This window comes from Styela clava, chromosome 4, assembly GCF_964204865.1.
Source record: "Styela clava chromosome 4, kaStyClav1.hap1.2, whole genome shotgun sequence".
Lineage (NCBI taxonomy): Eukaryota > Metazoa > Chordata > Ascidiacea > Stolidobranchia > Styelidae > Styela > Styela clava.
The window spans coordinates 20,100,955-20,126,321 of NC_135253.1; the positions used below are offsets into that span (position 1 = coordinate 20,100,955).

At 36.9% G+C, this 25,367-nt stretch overlaps 2 protein-coding genes, 22 non-coding genes and 1 pseudogene across 24 annotated transcripts; 24 read left to right on the top strand and 1 right to left on the bottom strand.

Annotated features, from left to right (window-relative positions):
• Positions 1-131: 131 nt before the first annotated feature.
• On the bottom strand, positions 132-3,080 carry LOC120327527 (uncharacterized). The gene is made up of 2 exons (XM_078111910.1): positions 1,973-3,080; positions 132-1,767 (listed from the first exon to the last, which is right to left on the bottom strand). Exons 1-2 carry the CDS (start codon positions 2,520-2,522, stop codon positions 575-577), a joined length of 1,743 nt encoding a protein of 580 aa, XP_077968036.1. The 5' UTR covers positions 2,523-3,080; the 3' UTR covers positions 132-574.
• Positions 3,081-4,446: 1,366 nt separating this feature from the next.
• On the top strand, positions 4,447-5,241 carry LOC144422131 (uncharacterized). The gene has a single exon (XM_078111967.1). It carries the CDS (start codon positions 4,462-4,464, stop codon positions 5,239-5,241), a length of 780 nt encoding a protein of 259 aa, XP_077968093.1. The 5' UTR covers positions 4,447-4,461.
• Positions 5,242-6,445: 1,204 nt separating this feature from the next.
• LOC120327357 (U4 spliceosomal RNA) lies at positions 6,446-6,584 on the top strand. Its single transcript, XR_005567555.2, has one exon. It is a non-coding gene; the product is annotated as a U4 spliceosomal RNA (small nuclear RNA).
• A 479-nt stretch (positions 6,585-7,063) lies between these two features.
• LOC120327335 (U4 spliceosomal RNA) lies at positions 7,064-7,202 on the top strand. Its single transcript, XR_005567535.2, has one exon. It is a non-coding gene; the product is annotated as a U4 spliceosomal RNA (small nuclear RNA).
• Positions 7,203-7,675: 473 nt separating this feature from the next.
• Positions 7,676-7,814, top strand: LOC120327378 (U4 spliceosomal RNA). Its single transcript, XR_005567573.2, has one exon. It is a non-coding gene; the product is annotated as a U4 spliceosomal RNA (small nuclear RNA).
• A 472-nt stretch (positions 7,815-8,286) lies between these two features.
• On the top strand, positions 8,287-8,425 carry LOC144422333 (U4 spliceosomal RNA). Its single transcript, XR_013475300.1, has one exon. It is a non-coding gene; the product is annotated as a U4 spliceosomal RNA (small nuclear RNA).
• A 484-nt stretch (positions 8,426-8,909) lies between these two features.
• Positions 8,910-9,048, top strand: LOC144422308 (U4 spliceosomal RNA). The gene has a single exon (XR_013475276.1). It is a non-coding gene; the product is annotated as a U4 spliceosomal RNA (small nuclear RNA).
• A 476-nt stretch (positions 9,049-9,524) lies between these two features.
• Positions 9,525-9,663, top strand: LOC120327373 (U4 spliceosomal RNA). The gene has a single exon (XR_005567569.2). It is a non-coding gene; the product is annotated as a U4 spliceosomal RNA (small nuclear RNA).
• Positions 9,664-10,134: 471 nt separating this feature from the next.
• Positions 10,135-10,273, top strand: LOC144422325 (U4 spliceosomal RNA). Its single transcript, XR_013475292.1, has one exon. It is a non-coding gene; the product is annotated as a U4 spliceosomal RNA (small nuclear RNA).
• A 484-nt stretch (positions 10,274-10,757) lies between these two features.
• Positions 10,758-10,901, top strand: LOC144422303 (U4 spliceosomal RNA). Its single transcript, XR_013475273.1, has one exon. It is a non-coding gene; the product is annotated as a U4 spliceosomal RNA (small nuclear RNA).
• Positions 10,902-11,083: 182 nt separating this feature from the next.
• Positions 11,084-11,216, top strand: LOC144422297 (U4 spliceosomal RNA). The gene has a single exon (XR_013475266.1). It is a non-coding gene; the product is annotated as a U4 spliceosomal RNA (small nuclear RNA).
• A 398-nt stretch (positions 11,217-11,614) lies between these two features.
• LOC144422293 (U4 spliceosomal RNA) lies at positions 11,615-11,753 on the top strand. Its single transcript, XR_013475261.1, has one exon. It is a non-coding gene; the product is annotated as a U4 spliceosomal RNA (small nuclear RNA).
• Positions 11,754-12,237: 484 nt separating this feature from the next.
• On the top strand, positions 12,238-12,376 carry LOC144422309 (U4 spliceosomal RNA). Its single transcript, XR_013475277.1, has one exon. It is a non-coding gene; the product is annotated as a U4 spliceosomal RNA (small nuclear RNA).
• Positions 12,377-12,858: 482 nt separating this feature from the next.
• Positions 12,859-12,997, top strand: LOC144422336 (U4 spliceosomal RNA). Its single transcript, XR_013475303.1, has one exon. It is a non-coding gene; the product is annotated as a U4 spliceosomal RNA (small nuclear RNA).
• Positions 12,998-13,480: 483 nt separating this feature from the next.
• On the top strand, positions 13,481-13,619 carry LOC144422334 (U4 spliceosomal RNA). The gene has a single exon (XR_013475301.1). It is a non-coding gene; the product is annotated as a U4 spliceosomal RNA (small nuclear RNA).
• Positions 13,620-14,193: 574 nt separating this feature from the next.
• Positions 14,194-14,332, top strand: LOC144422295 (U4 spliceosomal RNA). The gene has a single exon (XR_013475264.1). It is a non-coding gene; the product is annotated as a U4 spliceosomal RNA (small nuclear RNA).
• Positions 14,333-14,908: 576 nt separating this feature from the next.
• LOC120327366 (U4 spliceosomal RNA) lies at positions 14,909-15,082 on the top strand (annotated as a pseudogene).
• Positions 15,083-15,482: 400 nt separating this feature from the next.
• Positions 15,483-15,621, top strand: LOC144422327 (U4 spliceosomal RNA). Its single transcript, XR_013475294.1, has one exon. It is a non-coding gene; the product is annotated as a U4 spliceosomal RNA (small nuclear RNA).
• A 5,622-nt stretch (positions 15,622-21,243) lies between these two features.
• On the top strand, positions 21,244-21,381 carry LOC120327376 (U4 spliceosomal RNA). Its single transcript, XR_005567572.2, has one exon. It is a non-coding gene; the product is annotated as a U4 spliceosomal RNA (small nuclear RNA).
• Positions 21,382-21,862: 481 nt separating this feature from the next.
• On the top strand, positions 21,863-22,001 carry LOC144422315 (U4 spliceosomal RNA). Its single transcript, XR_013475283.1, has one exon. It is a non-coding gene; the product is annotated as a U4 spliceosomal RNA (small nuclear RNA).
• A 482-nt stretch (positions 22,002-22,483) lies between these two features.
• LOC144422298 (U4 spliceosomal RNA) lies at positions 22,484-22,621 on the top strand. The gene has a single exon (XR_013475267.1). It is a non-coding gene; the product is annotated as a U4 spliceosomal RNA (small nuclear RNA).
• Positions 22,622-23,094: 473 nt separating this feature from the next.
• On the top strand, positions 23,095-23,232 carry LOC120327377 (U4 spliceosomal RNA). Its single transcript, XR_013475262.1, has one exon. It is a non-coding gene; the product is annotated as a U4 spliceosomal RNA (small nuclear RNA).
• Positions 23,233-23,708: 476 nt separating this feature from the next.
• On the top strand, positions 23,709-23,848 carry LOC144422311 (U4 spliceosomal RNA). Its single transcript, XR_013475279.1, has one exon. It is a non-coding gene; the product is annotated as a U4 spliceosomal RNA (small nuclear RNA).
• Positions 23,849-24,329: 481 nt separating this feature from the next.
• On the top strand, positions 24,330-24,468 carry LOC144422313 (U4 spliceosomal RNA). Its single transcript, XR_013475281.1, has one exon. It is a non-coding gene; the product is annotated as a U4 spliceosomal RNA (small nuclear RNA).
• Positions 24,469-24,952: 484 nt separating this feature from the next.
• Positions 24,953-25,091, top strand: LOC144422331 (U4 spliceosomal RNA). The gene has a single exon (XR_013475298.1). It is a non-coding gene; the product is annotated as a U4 spliceosomal RNA (small nuclear RNA).
• The last annotated feature ends 276 nt before the right edge of the window (positions 25,092-25,367 follow it).

Sequence of the window (25,367 nt, forward strand, 5' to 3'; positions counted from 1 at the left end):
TTTTATACGTAATGAAGTGCAAAAACTCTTGAAGGATGGTGTTATTGAACCTGCTGAAACGCCATGGGCCCATGGCGAGCTCAAGTACTTGTAACTAAAGATGACCGACATCGAAAGAGGATGGTGATTGACTACCGTAAAGCGGGGTGACTATGACCCATTTTTGGTCTTTCAGTCAAAATATCTCGAATATTAAAAATCTATGAATTGCTATTCCGGGTCCAAACTATGCATTTTAGAGGGGGTATACGTCGTGCATAATCATTGAACCAAAATATTTGTTTTTTCTATATTATTTTTTTTAATTTACGGTGGGCCAAAGTCACCAGCAATTTCGGTACCACTTTGGCCCAGTGCCTATTTCTCCCCATAAATTAAGCTGTACCCATACTGAGACAAAGAAAACATTTATTACAGTGGGCTTTGGCCCACAGAGACTTTTTAAAAAAACAGAAACCCCAAAAAAATTAGAACACTCAACGAAATCGGCCATTTTATAATGGCACTGCAAAAATCAAAATTAAACATGTCTGTATTCATTCATAGCAGTTGATATCATGGCAAAAAGGTCAGTTCAGTTCAATTCAGACACTTTATAGATGCCTCGCGCATTTATGAGATCTGGGGGACTGATACAACGTTTTATGCTGCTCCAGTCGTAAAAAATCTGATCTTTCCGAAATGGCCATCTCCAGTTACATCCAGACTTCTCCATGACACTCACCTCGCACCCGTCAGTTGTGCGGGTTTTGACAATTCCAGGGTATAATTCACCCTCATACGAAATTATAACATAATCACCAATGTTGCATTCTTCAAATGGCAAGTGATGAGCAGTTGAAACTACAGAGTGAGAGTTGGATGATTCAGGAGTAGAGGCTTCATCGCATTCATCGTCTGAGGAAACAATTTCAACCGTTGAATCTGAATCTTCAATATTTTGATTTGCTTGAGCTTTTTTTGAAACCGTTTTTTCAAGTCTTGCCACATCTTCCTCACATGCGCTTTTCCCAGGTTCTACCTGAACCTTCTTTCTTGTTTTAGTTTCCTTTGCCACAGAAGATCTTAAATCTGAAATTTTCTCAAGAAATTTTTCACTGATAACATCAGAATCATCATGACTCGTAGTTCTTGGTAATCTACTGAGAACTTCTTCTTTATTGAGCGGAACAAGTCCTGCTTTTTTAAATCCTGCAACTAGGTTGTTTGCTCCCCTGACATCAAGAGCAAAGCAGAGTTTGTTCAAAAGTGCTGGAAACTCATCTTTTCTTAGCGTTGCGGATGTCTGCCTTCTTTCTTTACTTTTCACAGAATTCAATATCGATCTCCAAGCGACTTTCATTGGCCTGAAATAGGCAATATCCAGGGGTTGGGTGAGGTGCGTCGAATTAGGCGGTAGACATATGAAAGCTATATTGTGATCAAGACATGATTTCAGAACATCTGGACTGATATGGGAGGATAAATTATCCCCAATGAGAACTTTTTTCCCATTTTGACGCTTCAGCCTAGGCAGCACCATTCGATTAAACCAATCTTGAAAACTAAATCCATCAAACCAGCCTGATCTTGATCTGTTGTATAGTGTCCCTGGTGGTCCTCCTTCAACCCAAGTGCTCCACAGATTCTCGGCTTTGTACACTACATACGGTGGCATCACTGCTCCTGCTGCATTCCCACAGAACATCAAACTTATTGCAGATTTTGTCGAATTCAGGATTCTTTCTGGGTATTTGCAGCCGCGCTTGCATATTATCTTCTTTTGCCCTAAAAATAAATGCTTTGATCACAATACAGTAATATTTATTATCCATACTAGACTGCAAGCCAAAGTGAAATTTTACATAACACCATAAATAGTTTAAAATTTGATTTGACGCAGTAAATATTTTAAAAAAGGGGATTAACAAAGAACGCTTGAAAAATTGAATACCGTAGTACTGTATATACTTAAAAGCAAAGTCACTCATACCTGGGTCATCAGTTAAGTTTGTTTCATCATAATTCCAAATATTTTCCGGGGGCACATCATCCAACTCTTCTTCGATGTTTTCAAAATATTTTTCAATAGTCTCACTCGATACCCCTGCCCTTTTCTTTTTTATATTCGTTGCGAATCGCACCGTTAGTTCTGAGTGCCTTTTTAAGAATGCTTTCACCCATTCAACTCCAGGATAATTGCTGTGAAATTTACTGACAGTCACTCCTTTTGCATCAAGATAAGCTTTAACTATGCTTCTCAAATCTTCCTGTGCTATCGGAAAACCAAAACTGCTTACGGCTATGCAGTGCTCCACTAGAATTTTCTCAGTTTCTGCAGATAAAACTGTTTGCCCACCAAATTTTTTCATGTGCCTCAGTTTCAACTTATTCTTCAAAGTACTCCTAGGTATATTGAACTGTGCTGCAACGTTTCTTTGCGATTCTCCCCTTTTAATTGCTTCCAGAGCTCGCTGAAGTTTTTTCTCACTATAATCATGGTATCTTCTACTGCCCAAAACACGACTGAATTTTCTCACCATGATTTGAAATAAACTGTTTACATTTATAGATTAACTGGATGACTAGAATGAGAAAATAAATTCGTTTTATTTCTGAAAAATAAAACAAAAAAGTAGGTTTGTATAGGGTAATAAGGTGGGCCAAAGTCAGTACCATATTACATGGAATTTTGCATTGTGGGCAAAAAACCTCCCTCATACGCCCCCAACTAGTTTAAACTTGTTCCAAACACCATAAAAACCTTCACAGAGAATATCTCTTCCAACCTGTAAAGAATAAGGACAATTGAATGTTTCTTTTTTGGACTTCTCAATAAAAGTACTGAGTTGCGATTTTTTTTTCAATTTTTTTATTTCTGACCCTCCAAATGAAAAAGTTTTTTTTCCCAAATATTTTTCATAAAGTGACAAGATTTTTTGTTGTATAATTATTGCTGCTGTTATTAACTACAGTATCAAAACAAAATAAAATGGGAAATATCAAATAAAAGTAGATTTGGGTGGGTTTTAAACAAATTCTCAAAATGGGGCCAAAGTCAACCCGTGAGGTCAAAGTCACCCCGTTTTACGGTATTCCATGACAATAACCAAGTTTACTCTATTAGATGGCTTTCCTTTGCCAAGAATTGACAAAATGGTAAACGACATTTCTAAATTTAAGGTATTTAGCACTTTGGATCTGAAAAACGCATATCACCAGTTACTTCTGGCTGAAGAAGACCGGCCATTCACTGGATTTGAAGCTGATGGTAACCTATATCAGTTTTGTAGAGTTCCTTTCGGTGTCACAAATGGAGTTTCAGCTTGCCAAAGGACGATCAGTGCTTTAATCCAGAAATATAATCTCAAGAGAGTTTTCGTTTACCTAGACAACATAACAATTTGTGGAATGACTGAGGAGGATCATGATATCAATTTGAATGCATTTTTAGAAGCTCCAATAAAGGAAAATTTTACATTCAATAGTGCCAAAACGGTCCTACGAGTAACCCAAATTGACTTATTGGGATATAGAGTTTCTTGTGGCAAAATCAAGCCTGATCCAGAGAGATTACAGCCATTATTAGAATTACCCATTCCGAGAACGAGCAAAGAATTAAAACGATGTGTTGGACTCTTCGCATACTATGCCAAATGGATTCGTGACTATTCATTGAAAATTGCCCCACTGATTAAAGACTGCCAATTGCCACTAAATGATGAAGCTACAACTGCATTCTTGAATTTGCGTAAGGACCTTGCTAATGCGTGTTTAAAAACAATATCAGATGATGAACCATTCACAGTTGAAACTGACGCATCTGATGTTGCTATTGCTGCTGTGTTGGCCCAGAATGGGTGTCCTGTCGCTTCCTTATCTCGTACACTGAGCCATAGTGAAAAGCGGTATCCAGCAATAGAGAAAGAAGCTATGGCAATAATAGAGGCGACACGTAAATGGGGGCATTAGTTACATGGACGCCATTTCAGATTGTTTACAGATCAAATAGCAATATCATTTATATTTGATCCTACCAGACGAAGCAAAATAAAGAATACTAAACTACAGCTGTGGCGACTCGAACTGGGTTCCTTTTTCTACACGATTTAGCACAAGCCAGGATCTGAAAATACTGCTGCCGATACTTTGTCTAGAATTTGTGCTTCTTTGTCCCACATTGATAAACTTAATAAAATACACAAGGAGCTGGGTCATCCTGGAATTACCAGACTGAATCATTTTATTAAAAGCCGAAATCTACCTTTTTCTCTTCGGGAAGTACGGAATACTTGTTCTAACTGTCGAATTTGTTCTGAGATAAAGCCCTGCTTTTTCAAGCCTGAAGAGAAACCTCTTATTAAGGCAATGCAGCCGTGGGAGCGACTAAGTGTTGAATTCAAAGGGCCATTGAAGGGTCCCAGACCTTATTTATTGGTTATCATAGATGAAATGAGTCGGTTTGCATTTCCCTGTGCTGACATGAAAAGCACTACGGTTTTAGAGTGTTTATCTCGATTGTTCTGCTTGTTTGGTTTTCCAAGTTTTGTGCATTCTGACAGAGGAGGATCTTTTTCATCTCATGAATTCAAGTCATTTTTGCATTTTCGTGGAGTTAGTACAAGCCGAACAACTCCATATCATCCTACTGGAAATGCACAATGTGAGAGAATGAACCAGACACTGAGGCGAACCGTAAAATTGATACTCAAAGATAAAGGACTCAAGGATCCTCAGTGGGAATGTGTACTACCTGAAGCCCCTCATGCTGTGCGCTCTTTTTTGTGCACTCCTGTTAATGCCACTCCTCATGAATTGTTTCTCAAGTTTTCCAGAAAATCAATGCTTGGAAAAGCGTTGCCAACATGGTTGGTCACACCAGGGCCCGTCTTGGTTCGAAAATTTGTTAGAAATAAAGATGATCCTTTATGTGAAGAAGTCGATTTACTAGATGCTAATCCAAACTTTGCTTCAATAAAATATAAAGATGGACGAGAGTCTACAGTATCAACGCAAGATCTAGCCCTTCTCGGATGCACTGATAAGGTATCACTTTATGATGAGAGTAATAAGTCAAAAGGGGTGGTAATTCCTATTGAACAAAATATTGAATCTGAAGAAGTTCAGAACACTGAGATCAAAAACCAACCTTCAACATTTGAAGCGGAAATGACCCAGGTACCTGTTCCAAGCAGCGTTGGAAGACCAACAAGAATGAGAAAACCTCCTGAAAGATATGGCGATTGGGAATATAATTGTTAAATTTTGAAGGGGGGTAGAGTGTGGTAATTTATATTGTATATTTTGGTATTCTCAACTTACCTGTTTACTGGCAATAGTAATTTGTCTGCCGAGTCATACTCGACTTGCTTTTATCTGAGTCGACTTGCTTTTATCTGAGTCATGTTTTGTTGGTGCTTCATCATTTCATTGTGAACTGCTTTAAGGTGCTGCTAACGTTTAAGTTAATTAAAGCCTAGTATTTGTGGATGGATTTGTTTGTGAAGTAATAAACAGAACTTAGGTTACCACACTTACTAAACCCACCAATTCAGTCCTAACTTCGACGGTACCGGTACCTATTAGTCTATGGACCATGGAATGTGGTGCCGGTAGTCACGCAGGTCTCCCAGTCCTCTGACATTCTTCAACCATATAAGTTTAAATATCATCTTTCAATGAAAAGTTTTGTATCCCTCTCCAGCTGGGGCAAAGAAAAGGAGAACCAAGTCATAGAAAAGCCATCTCTGAGTGATTCCATTTTTGCATGTTAAATAGGCTTTTGGAAATAAGTTAGGTACGATAACGGCAATGTGAAGGCGGAATACCGTTAATAATAAATCACTTGACAATATGTTATAACTTTAGAAGCACGAAAATACCGCCATCACCAGTGAAATGCCATTTGAAGGCCCTTTGAAACGAGCAACGCTTCACTCTATCGCCCTACACAAGCCTGAATATTTGCAATGTTTGTCTGAGCGACCAAAATCAAAACAATAAAGGTCAGGGAAAGGTCCATTGTTATGAAAAATATTTTTAATTTTCCGAATCTATGTCAAACAAATTGAGACAACTTTACGAATTACTGCTGACAATGCACTCCGCAGTAAGTTATCCCTCCAACAAAATTATGACCGATTCACTGGCTGCCTTTATTGCCACCTTGCGGCGTTGTTTCAATAGAGTTCTCATGTACTCTTCATACTAACTCAAGAAAGGGTCAAGAAACTTTCAGAATGCGAAACAGCCAACGGCAAAAGAACATAATTCCAAACGTGTTTATTTTCTTATTCCAGATATATTATATTCCTGAATGCAGTGTTAATATTTTAAAATTACTTTATCTGTATTTCAACTCCCAAGAACATTAGTAGCCTAACACGACTGTTCGTTAATTTTCTTAGTCACCACAAGTGAAGAATTTCATTGGTACTTTAATAAGTAAAGTTTCCTCTCGTTCATTAGCTTTGCGCAGTGGCAGTATCGTAACCAATGAGGTTTATCCGAGGTGCGATTATTGTTAGTTGAAAACTATTACCGATACCCCGCCCTGGTGATGTAATCGCATCACCTGTGGCAATTTCTGAATAGTTCTGTGGAACCTATACTTTCGCGAGATGAAGTTACAAAACAATAAATTAGGTGTCCATGGTTTGGAAAATTTGTGTAGGCTTCAAATATACGTTTGGTCAGTTCCGACAACTCATCCTGTCGCAACTTTCAACAGTGCATACACGTCAGATTATTGGCTTTTCGTTTTGCCACATTGCGGCGGTGTTTCATTAGAGTTCTCTTGTACATATTAACTCAAGAAATTTATAGCACGATCCAAAAATCCAAGGAACTTACAGAATGCGAAACAGCCAGCAGCAAGAGAACATAATTCCAAACGTGTTTATTTTCTTATTCCAGATATATTATATTCTTAAATGCAGTGTTGATATTTTCAAAATTGCTGTATCTGCACTTCAACTCCCAAGAACATTAGAAACCTAACAAGACAGTTACGTTAATTTTCTTAGTCACCACAAGTAATAGATTTTATTGGTACTTTAATGAGTAAAGTTTTCTCTCATTCATTAGCTTTGCGCAGTGGCAGTATCGTAACCAATGATGATTATCCGAGGTGCGATTATTGTTAGTTGAAAACTATTACCAATACCCCGCCCTGGTGATGCAATCGCATCGCCTTTGGCAATTTCTGAAGGGTTCTGTGGAACCTATCCTATTGCGAAATGAAACGACAAAACAATAAATTAGATGATGTCCATGGTTTGGAAAATTTGTGTAGGCTTTCAAATATATGTTTGATGAGTTCCGACATTTAATCCTGTCGCAACTTTAAACAGTGCGTACACGTCATTTTATTGGCTCCCGTGTTGCCATCTTGCGGCGGTTTTTCATTAGAATTCTCATGTACTCATCATACTAACTCAGGAAAGTCCCAAGAAACTTACAGAATGCGAAACAGCCAGCGGCAAAAAATCATAATTCCAAACGTGTTTGTTTATTTTCTTATTCCAGATATATTATATTCTTAAACGCAGTGTTATTATTTCAAAAATTTCTTTATCTGTTCTTCCACTTCCAGGAACATTAATAACCTATCAAAACACTTACGTTAATTTTCTTAGTCACCTCAAGTAATAGATTTCAATGGTACATCAATAGGTAAAGTTTAGTCTTATTCGTTAGCTTTGTTCTGTGGTAGTATCGTAACCAATGAGGTTTATCCGAGGTGCGATTGTTGCTAGTTGAAAACTATTACCAATACCCCGCCCTGGTGATGTAATCGCATCGCCTGTGGCAATTTCTGAAAGTTTCTGCGGAACCTATACTTTTGCAAATTACGTTGATCTCTATTGTTTTGAAAAATATGTTTAATTTTCTGAGTCTATGTCAAACAAATTGCGACAACTTTACGAATTACTGCTGGCAATGCATTCCGCAGTAAGTTATCCCTCCAACAAAATTATGACCGATTCACTGGCTGCCTTTATTGCCTTGCGGCGTTGTCTCATTAGAGTTCTCATGTACTCATTATACTAACTCAAGAAAGGGTCAAGAAACTTACAGAATGCGAAACAGCCAACGGCAAAAGAACATAATTCAAAACGTGTTTATTTTCTTATTCCAGATATATTATATTCTTATATGCAGTGTTAATATTTTAAAATTGCTTTATCTGTACTTCAACTCCCAAGAACATTAGTAGCCTAACACGACAGTTCGTTAATTTTCTTAGTCACCACAAGTAATGAATTTCATTGGTACTTTAATAAGTAAAGTTTTCTCTCGTTCATTAGCTTTGCGCAGTGGCAGTATCGTAACCGATGAGGTTTATCCGAGGTGTGATTATTGCTAGTTGAAAACTATTATCAATACCCCGCCCTGGTGATGTAGTCGCATCACCTGTGGCAATTTTTGAAGGGTTTTGTGGAACCTATCCCATTGCGAAATGAAATGACAAAACAATAAATTAGTTGATGTCCATGGTTCGGAAAATTTGTGTAGGCTTCAAAATATACGTTTGGTCAGTTCCGACAACTCATCCTGTCGCAACTTTCAACAGTGCATACACGTCAGATTATTGGCTTTTCGTTTTGCCACATTGCGGCGGTGTTTCGTTAGAGTTCTCTTGTACATATTAACTCAAGAAATTTATAGCACGATCCAAAATTACAAAGAACTTACAGATTGCGAAACAGCCAGCATCAAGTGAACAGAATTCCAAACGTGTTTATTTTTTTTATTCCAGATATATTATATTCTTAATTGCAGTGTTGATGTTTTAAAAATTGCTGTATCTGTACTTCAACTCCCTAGAACATTAGTAACCTAACAAGAGAGTTACGTTAACATTCTTAGTCACCACAAGTAATAGATTTCATTGGTACTTCAATAAGTAAAGTTTTCTCTCATTCATTAGCTTTGCGCAGTGGCAGTATCGTAACCAATGAGGATTATCCGAGGTGCGATTATTGCTAGTTGAAAACTATTACCAATACCCCGCCCTGGTGATGCAGTCGCATCGCCTGTGGCAATTTCTGAAGGGTTCTGTGGAACCTATCCTTTTGCGAAATGAAATGACAAAACAATAAATTAGATGATGTCCAGGAAAATTTGTGTAGGCTTTCAAATATCTATTTGGTCAGTTCCGACATTTAATCCTGCCGCAACTTTCAACAGCGCATATACGTCAGATTATTGGCTCCCCGTGTTGCCACCTTGCGGCGGTGTTTCATTAGAGTTCTCATGAACATTTTAACTCAAGAAATTTATAGCACGATCCAAAATTTCAGGAAACTTGAAGAATGCGAAACAGCCAACGGCAAAAAAACATAGGTCCAAACGTGTTAATTTTCTTATTCCAGATATATTATATTCTTAAATGCAGTGTTAATATTTTAAAATTACTTTATCTGTACTTCAACTCCCAGGAACATTAATAACCTATCAAAACACTTACGTTAATTTTCTTAGTCACCTCAAGTAATAGATTTCAATGGTACATCAATAGGTAAAGTTTAGTCTTATTCGTTAGCTTTGTTCTGTGGCAGTATCGTAACCAATGGGGTTTATCCGAGGTGCGATTATTGCTAGTTGAAAACTATTACCAATACCCCGCCCTGGTGATGTAATCGCATCACCTGTGGCAATTTCTGAAAGTTTCTGCGGAACCTGTACTTTTGCAAATTACGTTGATCTCTATTGTTTTAAAAAATATGTTTAATTTTCTGAGTCATGTCAAACAAATTGCGACAACTTTACGAATTACTGCTGGCAATGCACTCCGCAGTAAGTTATCCCTCCAACAAAATTATTACCGATTCACTGGCTGCCTTTATTGCCTTGCGGCGTTGTTTCATTAGAGTTCTCATGTACTCATCATGCTAACTCAAGAAAGGGTCAAGAAACTTACAGAATGCGAAACAGCCAACGACAAAAGAACATAATTCCAAACGTGTTTATTTTCTTATTCCAGATATATTATATTCTTAAATGCAGTGTTAATATTTTAAAATTGCTTTATCTGTACTTCAACTCCCAAGAACATTAGTAGCCTAACACGACAGTTCGTTAATTTTCTTAGTCACCACAAGTAATGACTTTCATTGGTACTTTAATAAGTAAAGTTTTCTCTCGTTCATTAGCTTTGCGCAGTGGCAGTATCGTAACCGATGAGGTTTATCCGAGGTGTGATTATTGCTAGTTGAAAACTATTACCAATACCCCGCCCTGGTGATGTAGTCGCATCACCTGTGGCAATTTTTGAAGGGTTCTGTGGAACCTATCCCATTGCGAAATGAAATGACAAAACAATAAATTAGATGATGTCCATGGTTTGGAAAATTTGTGTAGGCTTCAAAATATACGTTTGGTCAGTTCCGACAACTCATCCTGTCGCAACTTTCAACAGTGCATACACGTCAGATTATTGGCTTTTCGTTTTGCCACATTGCGGTGGTGTTTCGTTAGAGTTCTCTTGTACATATTAACTCAAGAAATTTATAGCACGATCCAAAATTACAAAGAACTTACAGAATGCGAAACAGCCAGCAACAAGAGAACATAATTCCAAACGTGTTTATTTTTTTTATTCCAGATATATTATATTCTTAATTGCAGTGTTGATGTTTTAAAAATTGCTGTATCTGTACTTCAACTCCCTAGAACATTAGTAACCTAACAAGAGAGTTACGTTAATATTTTTATTCACCACAAGTAATAGATTTCATTGGTACTTCAATAAGTAAAGTTTTCTCTCATTCATTAGCTTTGCGCAGTGGCAGTATCGTAACCAATGAGGATTATCCGAGGTGCGATTATTGCTAGTTGAAAACTATTACCAATACCCCGCCCTGGTGATGCAGAATGCGAAGCAGCCAACGGCAAAAGAACATAATTCCAAACGTGTTTATTTTCTTATTCCAGATATATTATATTCTTAAATGCAGTATTAATATTTTAAAATTACTTTATCTGTACTTCAACCCCCAAGACATTAGTAATCTAACACGACAGTTCGTTAATTTTCTTAGTCACCACAAATAATGAATTTCATTGGTACTTTAATAAGTAAAGTTTTCTCTCGTTCATTAGCTTTGCGCAGTATCGCAACCAATGAGGTTTATCCGAGGTGCGATTATTGCTAGTTGAAAACTATTACCAATACCCCGCCCTGGTGATGCAATCGCATCGCCTGTGGCAATTTCCGAAGGGTTCTGTGGAACATATCCTATTGCGAAATGAAATGACAAAACAATAAATTAGATGATGTCCATGGTTTGGAAAATTTGTGTAGGCTTTAAAATATATGTTTGGTCAGTTCCGACATTTAATCCTGTCGCAACATTCAACAGTGTATACACGTCAGATTATTGGCTCCCAGTGTTGCCACCTTGCGGCGGTTTTTCATTAGAGTTCTCTTGAACATTTTAACTCAAGAAATTTATAGCACGATCCAAAATTTCAAGAAACTTGAGGAATGCGAAACAGCCAATTGCAAAATAACATAGGTCCAAAAGTGTTTATTTTCTTATTCCAGATATATTATATTCTTAAACGCAGTGTAATGATTTCAAAAATTGCTTTATATGTTCTTCCACAGTAAAGTTTTCTCTCGTTCATTAGCTTTGCGCAGTGGCAGTATCGTAACCAATGAGATTTATCCGAGGTGTGATTATTGCTAGTTGAAAACTATTACCAATACCCCGCCCTGGTGATGTAATCGCATCACCTGTGGCAATATCTGAAAGGTTCAGTGGAACCTATACTTTCGCGAGATGAAGTTACAAAACAATAAATTAGATGATGTCCACGGTTTGGAAAATTTGTGTAGGCTTCAAAATATACGTTTGGTCAGTTCCGACAACTCTTCCTGTCGCAACTTTCAACAGTGCATACACGTCAGATTATTGGCTTTTCGTTTTGCCACATTGCGGCGGTGTTTCGTTAGAGTTCTCTTGTACATATTAACTTAAGAAATTTATAGCACGATCCAAAATTACAAGGAACTTACAGAATGCAAAACAGCCAGCAGCAAGAGAACATAATTCCAAACGTGTTTATTTTTTTTATTCTAGATATATTATATTCTTAATTGCAGTGTTGATGTTTTAAAAATTGCTGTATCTGTACTTCAACTCCCTAGAACATTAGTAACCTAACAAGACAGTTACGTTAATATTCTTAGTCACCACAAGTAATAGATTTCATTGATATTTCAATAAGTAAAGTTTTCTCTCATTCATTAGCTTTGCGCAGTGGCAGTATCGTAACCAATGAGGATTATCCGAGGTGCGATTATTGCTAGTTGAAAACTATTACCGATACCCCGCCCTGGTGATGCAGTCGCATCGCCTGTGGCAATTTCTGAAGGGTTCTGTGGAACCTATCCTTTTGCGAAATGAAATGACAAAACAATAAATTAGATGATGTCCATGGTTTGGAAAATTTGTGTAGGCTTTCCAATATATATTTGGTCAGTTCCGACATTTAATCCTGTCGCAACTTTCAACAGTGCATACACGTCAGATTATTGGCTCCCCGTGTTGCCACCTTGCGGCGGTGTTTCATTAGAGTTCTCATGATCATTTAAACTCAAGAAATTTATAGCACGATCCAAAATTTCAGGAAACTTGAAGAATGCGAAACAGCCAGCGGCAAAAAAAACATAGGTCCAAACGTGTTAATTTTCTTATTCCAGAAATATTATATTCTTAAATGCAGTGTTAATATTTTAAAATTACTTTATCTGTACTTCAACTCCCAAGAACATTAGTAGCCTAACACGACAGTTCGTTAATTTTCTTAGTCACCACAAGTAATGAATTTCATTGGTACTTTAATAGGTAAAGTTTTCCCTCGTTCGTTAGCTTTGCGCAGTGGCAGTATCGTAACCAATGAGGTTTATCCGAGGTGCGATTATTGATAGTTGAAAACTATTACCAATAACCCGCCCTGGTGATGTAATCGCATCACCTGTGGCAGTTTCTGAAGGGTTCTGTGGAACCTATACTTTCGCGAGATGAAGTTACAAAACGATAAATAAAATGATGTCCACGGTTTGGAAAATTTGTGTAGGCTTCAAAATATACGTTTGGTCAGTTCCGACAACTCATCCTGTCGCAACTTTCAACAGTGCATACACGTCAGATTATTGGCTTTTCGCTTTGCCACATTTCGACGGTGTTTCGTTAGAGTTTTCTTGTACATATTAACTCAAGAAATTTATAGCACGATCCAAAATTCCAAGGAACTTATAGAATGCGGAACAGCCAGCAGCAAGAGAACATAATTCCAAACGTGTTTATTTTTTTATTCCAGATATATTATATTCTTAAATGCAGTGTTGATATTTTTAAAATTGCTGTATCTGCACTTCAACTCCCAAGAACATTAGTAGCCTAACAAGGCAGTTACGTTAATTTACTTAGTCACCACAAGTAATAGATTTCATTGGTACTTTAATAAGTAAAGTTTTCTCTCATTCATTAGCTTTGCGCAGTGGCAGTATCGTAACCAATGAGGATTATCCGAGGTGCGATTATTGCTAGTTGAAAACTATTACCAATACCACGCCCTGGTGATGCAAACGCATCGCCTGCGGCAATTTCTGAAGGGTTCTGTTGAACCTATCCTATTGCTAAATGAAATGACAAAACAATAAATTAGATGATGTCGGTGATGTAATCGCATCGCCTGTGGCAATTTCTGAAAGTTTCTGCGGAACCTATACTTTTGCAAATTACGTTGATGTTTATTGTTTTAAAAAATATGTTTAATTTTCCGAATCTATGTCAAACAAATTGAGACAACTTTACGAATTACTGCTGACAATGCACTCCGCAGTGAGTTATCCCTCCAACAAAATTATGACCGATTCACTAGCTGCCTTTATTGCCACCTTGCGGCGTTGTTTAATTAGAGTTCTCATGTACTCATCATGCTAACTCAAGAAAGGGTCAAGAAACTTACAGAATGCGAAACAGCCAACGACAAAAGAACATAATTCCAAACGTGTTTATTTTCTTATTCCAGATATATTATATTCTTAAATGCAGTGTTAATATTTTAAAATTGCTGTATCTGTACTTCAACTCCCTAGAACATTAGTAACCTAACAAGAGAGTTACGTTAATATTTTTAGTCACCACAAGTAATAGATTTCATTGGTACTTTAATGAGTAAAGTTTTCCCTCTTTCATTAGCTTTGCGCAGTGGCAGTATCGTAACCAATGAGGATTATCCGAGGTGCGATTATTGCTAGTTGAAAACTATTACCAATACCACGCCCTGGTGATGCAAACGCATCGCCTGCGGCAATTTCTGAAGGGTTCTGTTGAACCTATCCTATTGCGAAATGAAATGACAAAACAATAAATTAGATGATGTCGGTGATGTAATCGCATCGCCTGTGGCAATTTCTGAAAGTTTCTGCGGAACCTATACTTTTGCAAATTACGTTGATGTTTATTGTTTTAAAAAATATGTTTAATTTTCCGAATCTATGTCAAACAAATTGAGACAACTTTACGAATTACTGCTGACAATGCACTCCGCAGTGAGTTATCCCTCCAACAAAATTATGACCGATTCACTAGCTGCCTTTATTGCCACCTTGCGGCGTTGTTTAATTAGAGTTCTCATGTACTCATCATACTAACTCAAGAAAGGGTCAAGAAACTTTCAGAATGCGAAACAGTCAACGGCAAAAGAACATAATTCCAAACGTGTTTATTTTCTTATTCCAGATATATTATATTCTTAAATGCAGTGTTAATATTTTAAAATTACTTTATCTGTACTTCAACTCCCAAGAACATTAGTAACCTAACAAGACAGTTACGTTAATATTCTTAGTCACCACAAGTAATAGATTTCATTGGTACTTTAATGAGTAAAGTTTTCCCCCCCATTCATTAGCTTTGCGCAGTGGCAGTATCGTAACCAATGAGGATTATCCGAGGTGCGATTATTGCTAGTTGAAAACTATTACCAAGGGTTCTGTGGAACCTATCCTTTTGCGAAATGAAATGACAAAACAATAAATTAGATGGTGTCCATGGTTTAGAAAATTTGTGTAGGCTTTCGAATATATATTTGGTCAGTTCCGACATTTAATCCTGTCGCAACTTTCAACAGTGCATAAACGTCAGATTATTGGCTCCCCGTGTTGCCACCTTGCGGCGGTGTTTCATTAGAGTTCTCATGAACATTTTACCTCAAGAAATTTATAGCACGATCCAAAATTTCAGGAAACTTGAAGAACGCGAAACAGCCAGCGGCAAAAAAACATAGGTCCAAACGTGTTAATTTTCTTATTCCAGATATATTATATTCTTAAATGCAGTGTTAATATTTTAAAATTACTTTATCTGTACTTCAACTCCCAAGAACATTAGTAGCCTAACACGACAGTTACGGTAATTTTCTTAGTGACCACAAGTAATAGATTTCATTGGTACTTTAATGAGTAAAGTTTTCTCTCGTTCATTAGCTTTGCGCAGTGGCAGTATCGTAACCAATGAGGTTTATCCGAGGTGTGATTATTGCTAGTTGAAAACTATTACCAATACCCCGCCCTGGTGATGTAATCTTATCGCCTGTGGCAATTTCTGAAGGGTTCTGTGGAACCTATACTCTCGCAAATAAAATGACAAAACAATACATTAGACAATGTCCATGGTTTGAAAAATTTGGGTAGGCTTCCAAATATACGTTTGGTCAGTTTCAACAACTCAACCTGTCGCAAATTTCAACAGTGCATCCACGTCAGATTATTGGCTTTTCGCGTTGCCACATACCGGCGGTGTTTCGTTATAGTTCTCTTGTACATTTTAACTAAATTCCAAGGAACTTACAGAATGCGAAACAGCCAGCGGCAAAAAATCATAATTCCAAACGTGTTCATTTTTTTTATTCCAGACATATTCTATTCTTAAATGCAGTGTTATTATTTTAATATATAATTGTTTTATTTGTACTTCCATTCCCAAGAACATTAGTAGCCTAACAAGACAGTTACAATAGTATTCTTAATCACCACAAGTAATAGATTTCATTTGTGCTTTAATAAGAAAAGTGTTCCCTCATTCATTAGCTTTGCGCGGTGGCAGTATCGTAACCAATGAGGTTTATCGAGCTAGCTGCTTGATTAAAATGAACATCTCCTATTGTTATCATCAATTGGAATACTTTGGTTTGTAAGCTATTTTGGATATTCGTTCTTGGATACTAAAAATGGATTACTCCGCAGCTCTTACAGGATCAATAGGGATTACAGGTAATCGCCCTCGATCGGTTGTGGCAGAGGTGAGTGATTCTATTGATATAAACCGATTTCTCTACATCTTGGAAGAAAACCCTATAACAAAAGGATATGTCGAACACCTGTCAGGAATTTTTGAAACTAGACCGAAAATTTGGTTGATATCTTTCAAACAGTTGAATCCAACAAATCCAAATGATTCAGTTAGAGACAAATTTATTGTAGAAACGCAAAATGGCATTAAAGTCGATGGTGTAATAGTACGCTTTTTTCCACCCACAAAACCTCCAAGAAGGATTAGCATTCGCGATATCCCAGACGAATCACGACCACAAGTCGTTTTCGAAGCTCTGAATAAGGCTGGATGCGGAAAAATTAAAAGCATGACCAAACTATACTACCGAAACACTCAACTATTCAACGGATATATAGCCGTATGGATAGATGATTTTAAACGGGAAAAACTACCCCCCTTTCTTGTCATTGACAAAGCTAGGTGCAAAACCTACGTACCCACCGAGTTGTACAATCCAACATGCATGAACTGCCTTGATACTGGTCATAATGCAAGAAATTGCCGAAATAAAACGAAATGTAGGTCGTGCAAAAGTGAAGGTCACGTTCAGGCAAATTGCCCCCTAAAATCCAATGTGAGACCGAATAACATGGAATCCTGGTTTAAGGAATCGATATCCACAAAACCTGGAATAGTATCACATGTAGGAGAAAAAGAAGATGCAATACCAAACAATAACACCACACTAGAAATAGGAGTAAACCAAATTCCAGAGGCAGTGTTCCCAACTTCAAAATCCGACACAATATCTGATACGGATTTGTTAATATAACAACACCCAAAAAGCGCACTCCACCTCGCAAAACAGTCCCGAAGCCTAAATTAAAACCTACATCCACAATAGGGAACACTCCAATTAGACCCCCAGTAATTGGCAAATCGTATGTAAACATGGTAATTAACGACTTCGAGATTAGAGACAGCACGTCATCATCAGTATTCTCAGACATACTTCAAAGTAACTCGGCACCGGCATACCTAGAGAACCCAGATAGCACGTATGAAACAGACCCATCACAAACACCCAGACTTGAACCTACTATGAACAAAACCGAAAAACAGATTGGAAAACGGGGAAGAGAAAATACTTCCTCGTCGACAACGTCGAATATATCACCCTCGCCAAAAAAGGGGAAAGACAATAAAACATAGAAAGTATAAAATAAAAATCATCTACAAGACCCAATATATGACTGAAAATCTATCACAATTAAAAATAATCTCACTGAACGTAAACGGACTGGAAAAAAATTGGAATAAACTTAAAATCTTCATAACTTATCACAACCCAGACATTATTGCTTTACAAGAAGTCCACAGAGTTAAAAGAGACGTTTCCGAGAACCGACTTCAAAACATGGGGTACAGATTATTTATTAACTCACTGACCGACTTCGATAAGAGGGATGACCAAAGATTCTTCCAAGGCACCGCCACTGCAGTAAGAGAAAACTTATGTGCAACGCACAGCTTTGAATATGTTACATTCATACCTTGTAGAGCGTGTTCGACAACAATGACGAACTTACAAACCAAAGACAAGCTATCGCTAGTAAATGTTTATGCACCTCCCAGAAGAGGCGACAAAAAAACTAGAATGTTCTACGAAAAGCTGATAAACTTAGTGAGAGAGATCAAGCATATTCAAATAATTTGCGGTGACTTTAACATGGTTCATCAGAAAATAGACGTCAGCAACCAAAACTCATTTACACTAGGGAACACAGAAATGCAATGGAAAGACTTTATACAAGCTTACAACTACATAGACACGTATAGATATCACTGGCCCGATAAAAGATTATATACAATTACCAGGAGAAGACAATCCCGACGAATAGATCGAATATATATTCCGTACAACATTAGTCATGAATTGAAAAATACAGAATATTTAGTAAACACCGTTTCAGACCACCACTTTGCATCACACATCACTTTCAAAAATATTAAACAAGTTAACTGGGGACGGGGAACCTGGAAAAACAATACAGCTCATTTTAGGCATGAAAAAGTCAGGTTTTTGATAAATGAGATATACAAAAAAGAAGAACAAAGAAAACACGAATATGAAATACTTGCCGACTGGTGGGACAACTTGAAGACTAAAATTAAAAAAAGCCTCCTCCAACACGGAATTAACGAAGCAAAGGTAAAGAAACAAAATGAAAGCAGGTGGAAAAATGAAATTCTAAATAGCATGAACAAGTCACCATCAAACCAAGCAATGTATATGCTTATTAAAAACCTAAAACAAATGGAAAAAGAAAAAGTGATGTTTAAACAAAATACAGCAAAAATCAAAGCATTAGAACAAAACAAAAGACCAACAAAATATTTCTTTGACAAATTGAAAACTAGAAGACGTAAAACCACTATAGACAGACTACAAAACAAAGAAGGAAATTATTTAAAAACAAAAAACGAAATTTTGGAAGAAGCGCAAACATTCTATAAAACACTATGGACACAAACAACACCAGGTGAGGAAGATAGAATGGAAGAATACCTCAACATAAATGGGGAAACTAAGCTTAGCACTGAAGAAAAGGAACAAATGGGGACCTTAGCTTCAAAAGAAGAACTTCTCGTGACTTTAAAACAAATGGATAACTATAAAACACCGGGACCAGACGGACTATCAAAGGAATTTTACGTTGAATTTTGGGAAATTTTGAAGAATGACTTGCACCAGCTAGTAAACAATGCTATCGCTTTCGGCAACTTACCCACCAGTAGCAAAGAATCGATAGTCACCCTTATCTATAAAAAAGGAAATTCAAATCACCTATCTAACTACCGGCCCATATCTAACCTAAATGTAGATTTTAAACTGATATCAAAAATATTAGCTAACCGATTGAAACCTATCTTGGATAAATATATAATGCCAACACAGAAAAGCGCAATTCCTAAACGATCTATATTTGATAATTTACGAAACGTTCAAGGAATATGGAATTATACAACAAAATGGAACCTACCTTTATATATAATCAGTTTCGAGCAGGAAAAAGCTTTTGATATGGTTAACCAACGTTTTTTATTCAAAACCATGACCAAACTAAACTTCAACAAAAATATCATTAACTTAATCAAAGAAATGTACAATCGGATATACAGCAGAATACAAATTAACGGAGCTAAAACCAATAAAATCTTTCTGACAAGAGGAATCAGACAAGGCTGTCCATTGAGCATGGCAATGTACACCTTAGCCGCTGACCCATTGGCAAGAAAAATCATCGCGAACCAAAAGATAAAAGGATTCAGCATCGGAAAATACAAAACCGTAATTGATCAATTTGCAGACGACAATACAACATACGCGCGAGACATTGAATCGATAGAACACACCTTCAACGAATTTAAGACTTACGAATTAATAACGGGACAAAAAATAAATGAGAAAAAAACTGAAATATTATGTACTAACCAAATCGCAATGAAAAAACTTAAAACCTCGCCGTACAACAAATTCATGAAACCAAATATAAAAGTTTTAGGCCAAATTATAGGACCCCAACAGACGGAAAAAACTTGGGATGAAATCCTCAAAAGACTTAGGAACACCCTGAAAGTTAATAAGCAGAGACAATTGACGTGGATAGGTAAATTCCAAATTTTAAATGCCTTGTGTATATCGCAGGTAATATACCACGCTAGAGTAGTGAATGTACCACCAATCTACATACGGAAACTGAACACACTTTTCTTTGACTTCATCTGGCACCCAGAAAGCTTTCAGCTATTGGCACAAAATAAATTAACAGCCGATTACTACAATGGAGGATTAAATGCCCCATGCATAAAAACAAAAATACAGGCATGTCTTCTGGAAAAAATAAAAACATTGAAATCAATAACAGAACCTAAAGAGATATGGCACGCAATAGCCCTTTATGACATTGGCACGAAGATAAAGAGAATAAATCCCAAACTTTACACCAACCAGATGCCCCATGCCCTCGAAACCCCAAAGCACTGGAAAGATTGCATTCAGTTAACCGAAAAAATAGGCATAAAAGAAGAAAAATGGACAGACATTTCTTTCAAACAAATTTACCAGACGATCTTGAAATCAAACCAATCGGGAAGAAGAAAACAGGTAGAAACACAAACATGCACCAATTGGAAAGAGATTCTAAGTAAAGAAAAAGACATAAAAAATATAATAACAAACAAGGAAAGGGTGATATCATACAGGCTGGCGCACAATGCAATACTAAATGGAACACAAAGAAAAAGAATCAATTTATATCATACAGTAAGCGGGAAAATGGCTATCACGGAGTGTAAATTCTGCTCGAAATCGGAGGACAACACGGAACACCTTATTAAAGAATGTCCTTTCACGTGGCGGATTTTGTATAAAATACAAAAATCTCTGAATCAGGCTCTGCAAACACATCACCCCTTTTTAAATGAACTACTTTGGCATAATATCTACTTAAAAGAAAACCGAAAAATAATATTAATAACAGTGAATATAGTAAAAACTCAAATATACAAGGTCAAATCAATGAAGGACATGACAAACACAAAAATGAATCCCGAAGAAAGTAAAAGGATAGAAGATGGCATAGTTTCGAAAACTTTTAATAAAATGGGCTGGAGAGTAAAAAACATAGAATCACTCAGCGAAGAAATAAAACAGATAGAGAAAATTGAAAATTGGTTGGCCCAAAAAAGTGTTGCTACAAACTGATTGAAAAAAATGATTAATTTACTGATTTTATGCTCAAAATTGAAAAACCATCTAAAACGGAAATGACGAAATAGGAGCCTATCAATGAGAACGGCAATAGTCATCTATTGCCATTATGTGATACGGTCTATAACTGACCAAGCTCCGAATGGGATACAGGAAATGACGGTTTATCCCCGATCCCGTATATTATAATCTGATCCGAAATTAAAAAAAAAAAAAAAAAAAAACAATGAGGATTATCCGAGGTGCGATTATTGCTAGTTGAAAACTATTACCAATACCCCGCCCTGGGGATGCAGTCGCATCGCCTGTGGCAATTTCTGAAGGGTTCTGTGGAACCTATACTCTCGCGAAATTTAATGACAAAACAGTAAATTAGATGATGTCCATGGTTTAGAAAATTTGTGTAGGCTTTCAAATATATATTTGGTCAGTTCCGACATTTAATCCTGTCGCAACTTTCAACAGTGCATAAACGTCAGATTATTGGCTCCCCGTGTTGCCACCTTGCGGCGGTGTTTCATTAGAGTTCTCATGAACATTTTAACTCAAGAAATTTATAGCACGATCCAAAATTTCAGGAAACTTGAAGAATGCGAAACAGCCAGCGGCAAAAAAACATAGGTCCAAACGTGTTAATTTTCTTATTCCAGATATATTATATTCTTAAATGCAGTGTTAATATTTTAAAATTACTTTATCTGTACTTCAACTCCCAAGAACATTAGTAGCCTAACACGACAGTTCGTTAATTTTCTTAGTCACCACAAGTAATAGATTTCATTGGTACTTTAATAAGTAAAGTTTTCTCTCGTTCATTAGCTTTGCGCAGTGGCAGTATCGTAACCAATGAGGTTTATCCGAGGTGTGATTATTGCTAGTTGAAAACTATTACCAATACCCCGCCCTGGTGATGTAATCGCATCACCTGTGGCAATTTCTGAAGGGTTCTGTGGAACCTATACTTTCGCGAGATGAAGTTACAAAACAATAAATAAAATGATGTCCACGGTTTGGAAAATTTGTGTAGGCTTCAAAATATACGTTTGGTCAGTTCCGACAACTCATTCTGTCGCAACTTTCAACAGTGCATACACGTCAGATTATTGGCGTTTCGTTTTGCCACATTTCGACGGTGTTTCGTTAGAGTTTTCTTGTACATATTAACTCAAGAAATTTATAGCACGATCCAAAATTCCAAGGAACTTACAGAATGCGAAACAGCCAGCAGCAAGAGAACATAATTCCAAACGTGTTTATTTTTTATTCCAGATATATTATATTCTTAAATGCAGTGTTGATATTTTTAAAATTGCTGTATCTGCACTTCAACTCCCAAGAACATTAGTAACTTAACAAGGCAGTTACGTTAATTTTCTTAGTCACCACAAGTAATAGATTTCATTGGTACTTTATTAAGTAAAGTTTTCTCTCATTCGTTAGCTTTGCGCATTGGCAGTATCGTAACAATCAGGATTATCCGAGGTGCGATTATTGCTAGTTGAAAACTATTACCAATACCCCGCCCTGATGATGCAAACGCATCGCCTGTGGCAATTTCTGAAGGGTTCTGTGGAACCTATCCTATTGCGAAATGAAATGACAAAACAATAAATTAGATGATGTCCATGGTTTGGAAAATTTGTGTAGGCTTTCAAATATATGTTTGGTGAGTTCCGTCATTTAATTCCGTCGCAACTTTAAAAGGGCATACTCGTCAGATTATTGGCTCCCCGTGTTGCCATCTTGCGGCGGTGTTTCATTAGAGTTCTCATGTACTCATCATACTAACTCAGGAAAGTCCCAAGAAACATACAGAATGCGAAACAGCCAGCGGCAAAAAATCATAATTCCAAACATGTTTGTTTATTTTCTCATTCTAGATATATTATATTCTTAAACGCAGTGTTATTATTTCAAAAATTGCTTTATCTGTTCTTCCACTTCCAGGAACATTAGTAACCTATCAAAACACTTACGTTAATTTGCTTAGTCACCACAAGTAATAGATTTCAATGGTACATCAATAGGTAAAGTTTAGTCTTATTCGTGAGCTTTGTTCAGTGGCAGTATCGTAACCAATGAGGTTTATCCGAGGTGCGATTATTGCTAGTTGAAAACTATTACCAATACCCCGCCCTGGTGATGTAATTGCATCGCCTGTGGCAATTTCTGAAAGTTTCTGCGCAACCTATACTTTTGCAAATTACCTTAATGTCTATTGTTTTGAAAATTATGTTTAATTTTCCGAGTCTATGTCAAACAAATTGCGACAACTTTACAAATTACTGCTGGCAATGCACTCCGCAGTAAGTTATCCCTCCAACAAAATTATGACCGATCCACTGGCTGCCTTTATTGCCACCTTGCGGCGTTGTTTCATTAAAGTTCTCATGTACTCATCATACTAACTCACGAAAGGGTCAAGAAACTTACAGAATGCGAAACAGCCAACGGCAAAAGAACATAATTCCAAACGTGTTTATTTTCTTATTCCAGATGTATTATATTCTTAAATGCAGTGTTAATATTTTAAAATTGCTTTATCTGTACTTCAACTCCCAAGAACATTAGTAGCCTAACACGACAGTTCGTTAATTTTCTTAGTCACCACAAGTAATAGATTTTATTGGTACATCAATAGGTAAAGTTTTCTCTCATTCATTAGCTTTGCGCAGTGGCAGTATCGTAACCAATGAGGATTATCCGAGGTGCGATTATTGCTAGTTGAAAACTATTACCAATACCCCCGCCCTGGTGATGCATTCGCATCGCCTGTGGCAATTTCTGAAGGGTTCTGTGGAATCTATACTCTCGCGAAATGAAATGACAAAACAATAAATTAGATGATGTCCATGGTTTAGAAAATTTGTGTAGGCTTTCAAATATATATTTGGTCAGTTCCGACATTTAATCCTGTCGCAACTTTCAACAGTGCATACACGTCAGATTATTGGCTCCCCGTGTTGCCACCTTGCGGCGGTGTTTCATTAGAGTTCTCATGAACATTTTAACTCAAGAAATTTATAGCACGATCCAAAATTTCAGGAAACTTGAAGAATGCGAAACAGCCAGCGGCAAAAAAACATAGGTCCAAACGTGTTAATTTTCTTATTCCAGATATATTATATTCTTAAATGCAGTGTTAATATTTTAAAATTACTTTATCTGTACTTCAACTCCCAAGAACATTAGTAGCCTAACACGACAGTTCGTTAATTTTCTTAGTCACCACAAGTAATGAATTTCATTGGTACTTTAATAAGTAAAGTTTTCTCTCATTCATTAGCTTTGCGCAGTGGCAGTATCGTAACCAATGAGGTTTATCCGAGGTGCGATTATTGCTAGTTGAAAACTATTACCAATACCCCGCCCTGGTGATGTAATCGCATCACTTGTGGCAATTTCTGAAGGGTTCTGTGGAACCTATACTTTCGCGAGATGAAGTTACAAAACAATAAATAAAGTGATGTCCACGGTTTGGAAAATTTGTGTAGGCTTCAAAATATACGTTTGGTCAGTTCCGACAACTCATCCTGTCGCAACTTTCAACAGTGACTACACGTCAGATTATTGGCTTTTCGTTTTGCCACATTTCGACGGTGTTTCGTTAGAGTTTTCTTGTACATATTAACTCAAGAAATTTATAGCACGATCCAAAATTCCAAGGGACTTACAGAATGCGAAACAGCCAGCAGCAAGAGAACATAATTCCAAACGTGTTTATTTTTTTTATTCCAGATATATTATATTCTTAAATGCAGTGTTGATATTTTTAAAATTGCTGTATCTGCACTTCAACTCCCAAGAACATTAGTAACCTAACAAGGCAGTTACGTTAATTTTCTTAGTCACCACAAGTAATAGATTTCATTGGTACTTTAATAAGTAAAGTTTTCTCTCATTCATTAGCTTTGCGCAGTGGCAGTATCGTAACCAATGAGGATTATCCGAGGTGCGATTATTGCTAGATGAAAACTATTACCAATACCCCGCCCTGGTGATGTAATCGCATCGCCTGTGGCAATTTCTGAAAGTTTCTGCGGAACCTATACTTTTGCAAATTACGTTGATGTCTATTGTTTTGAAAAATATGTTTAATTTTCCGAATCTATGTCAAACAAATTGAGACAACTTTACGAATCACTGCTGACAATGCACTCCTTAGTAAGTTATCCCTCCAACAAAATTATGACCGATTCACTGGCTGCCTCTGTTGCCACCTTGCGGCGTTGTTTACTTAGAGTTCTCATGTACTCATCATACTAACTCAAGAAAGGGTCAAGAAACTTTCAGAATGCAAAACAGCCAACGGCAAAAGAACA

Excerpts from the sequence above, each read along its gene's own strand:
- LOC120327527 (XM_078111910.1), bottom strand. The coding sequence starts at position 2,522 with ATGGTGAGAAAATTCAGTCGTGTTTTGGGCAGTAGAAGATACCATGAT. Across the intron at positions 1,768-1,972 it reads AAACTTAACTGATGACCCAG|GGCAAAAGAAGATAATATGC; the intron begins GTATGAGTGACT and ends ATTTATTTTTAG.
- LOC144422131 (XM_078111967.1), top strand. The coding sequence starts at position 4,462 with ATGAAAAGCACTACGGTTTTAGAGTGTTTATCTCGATTGTTCTGCTTG.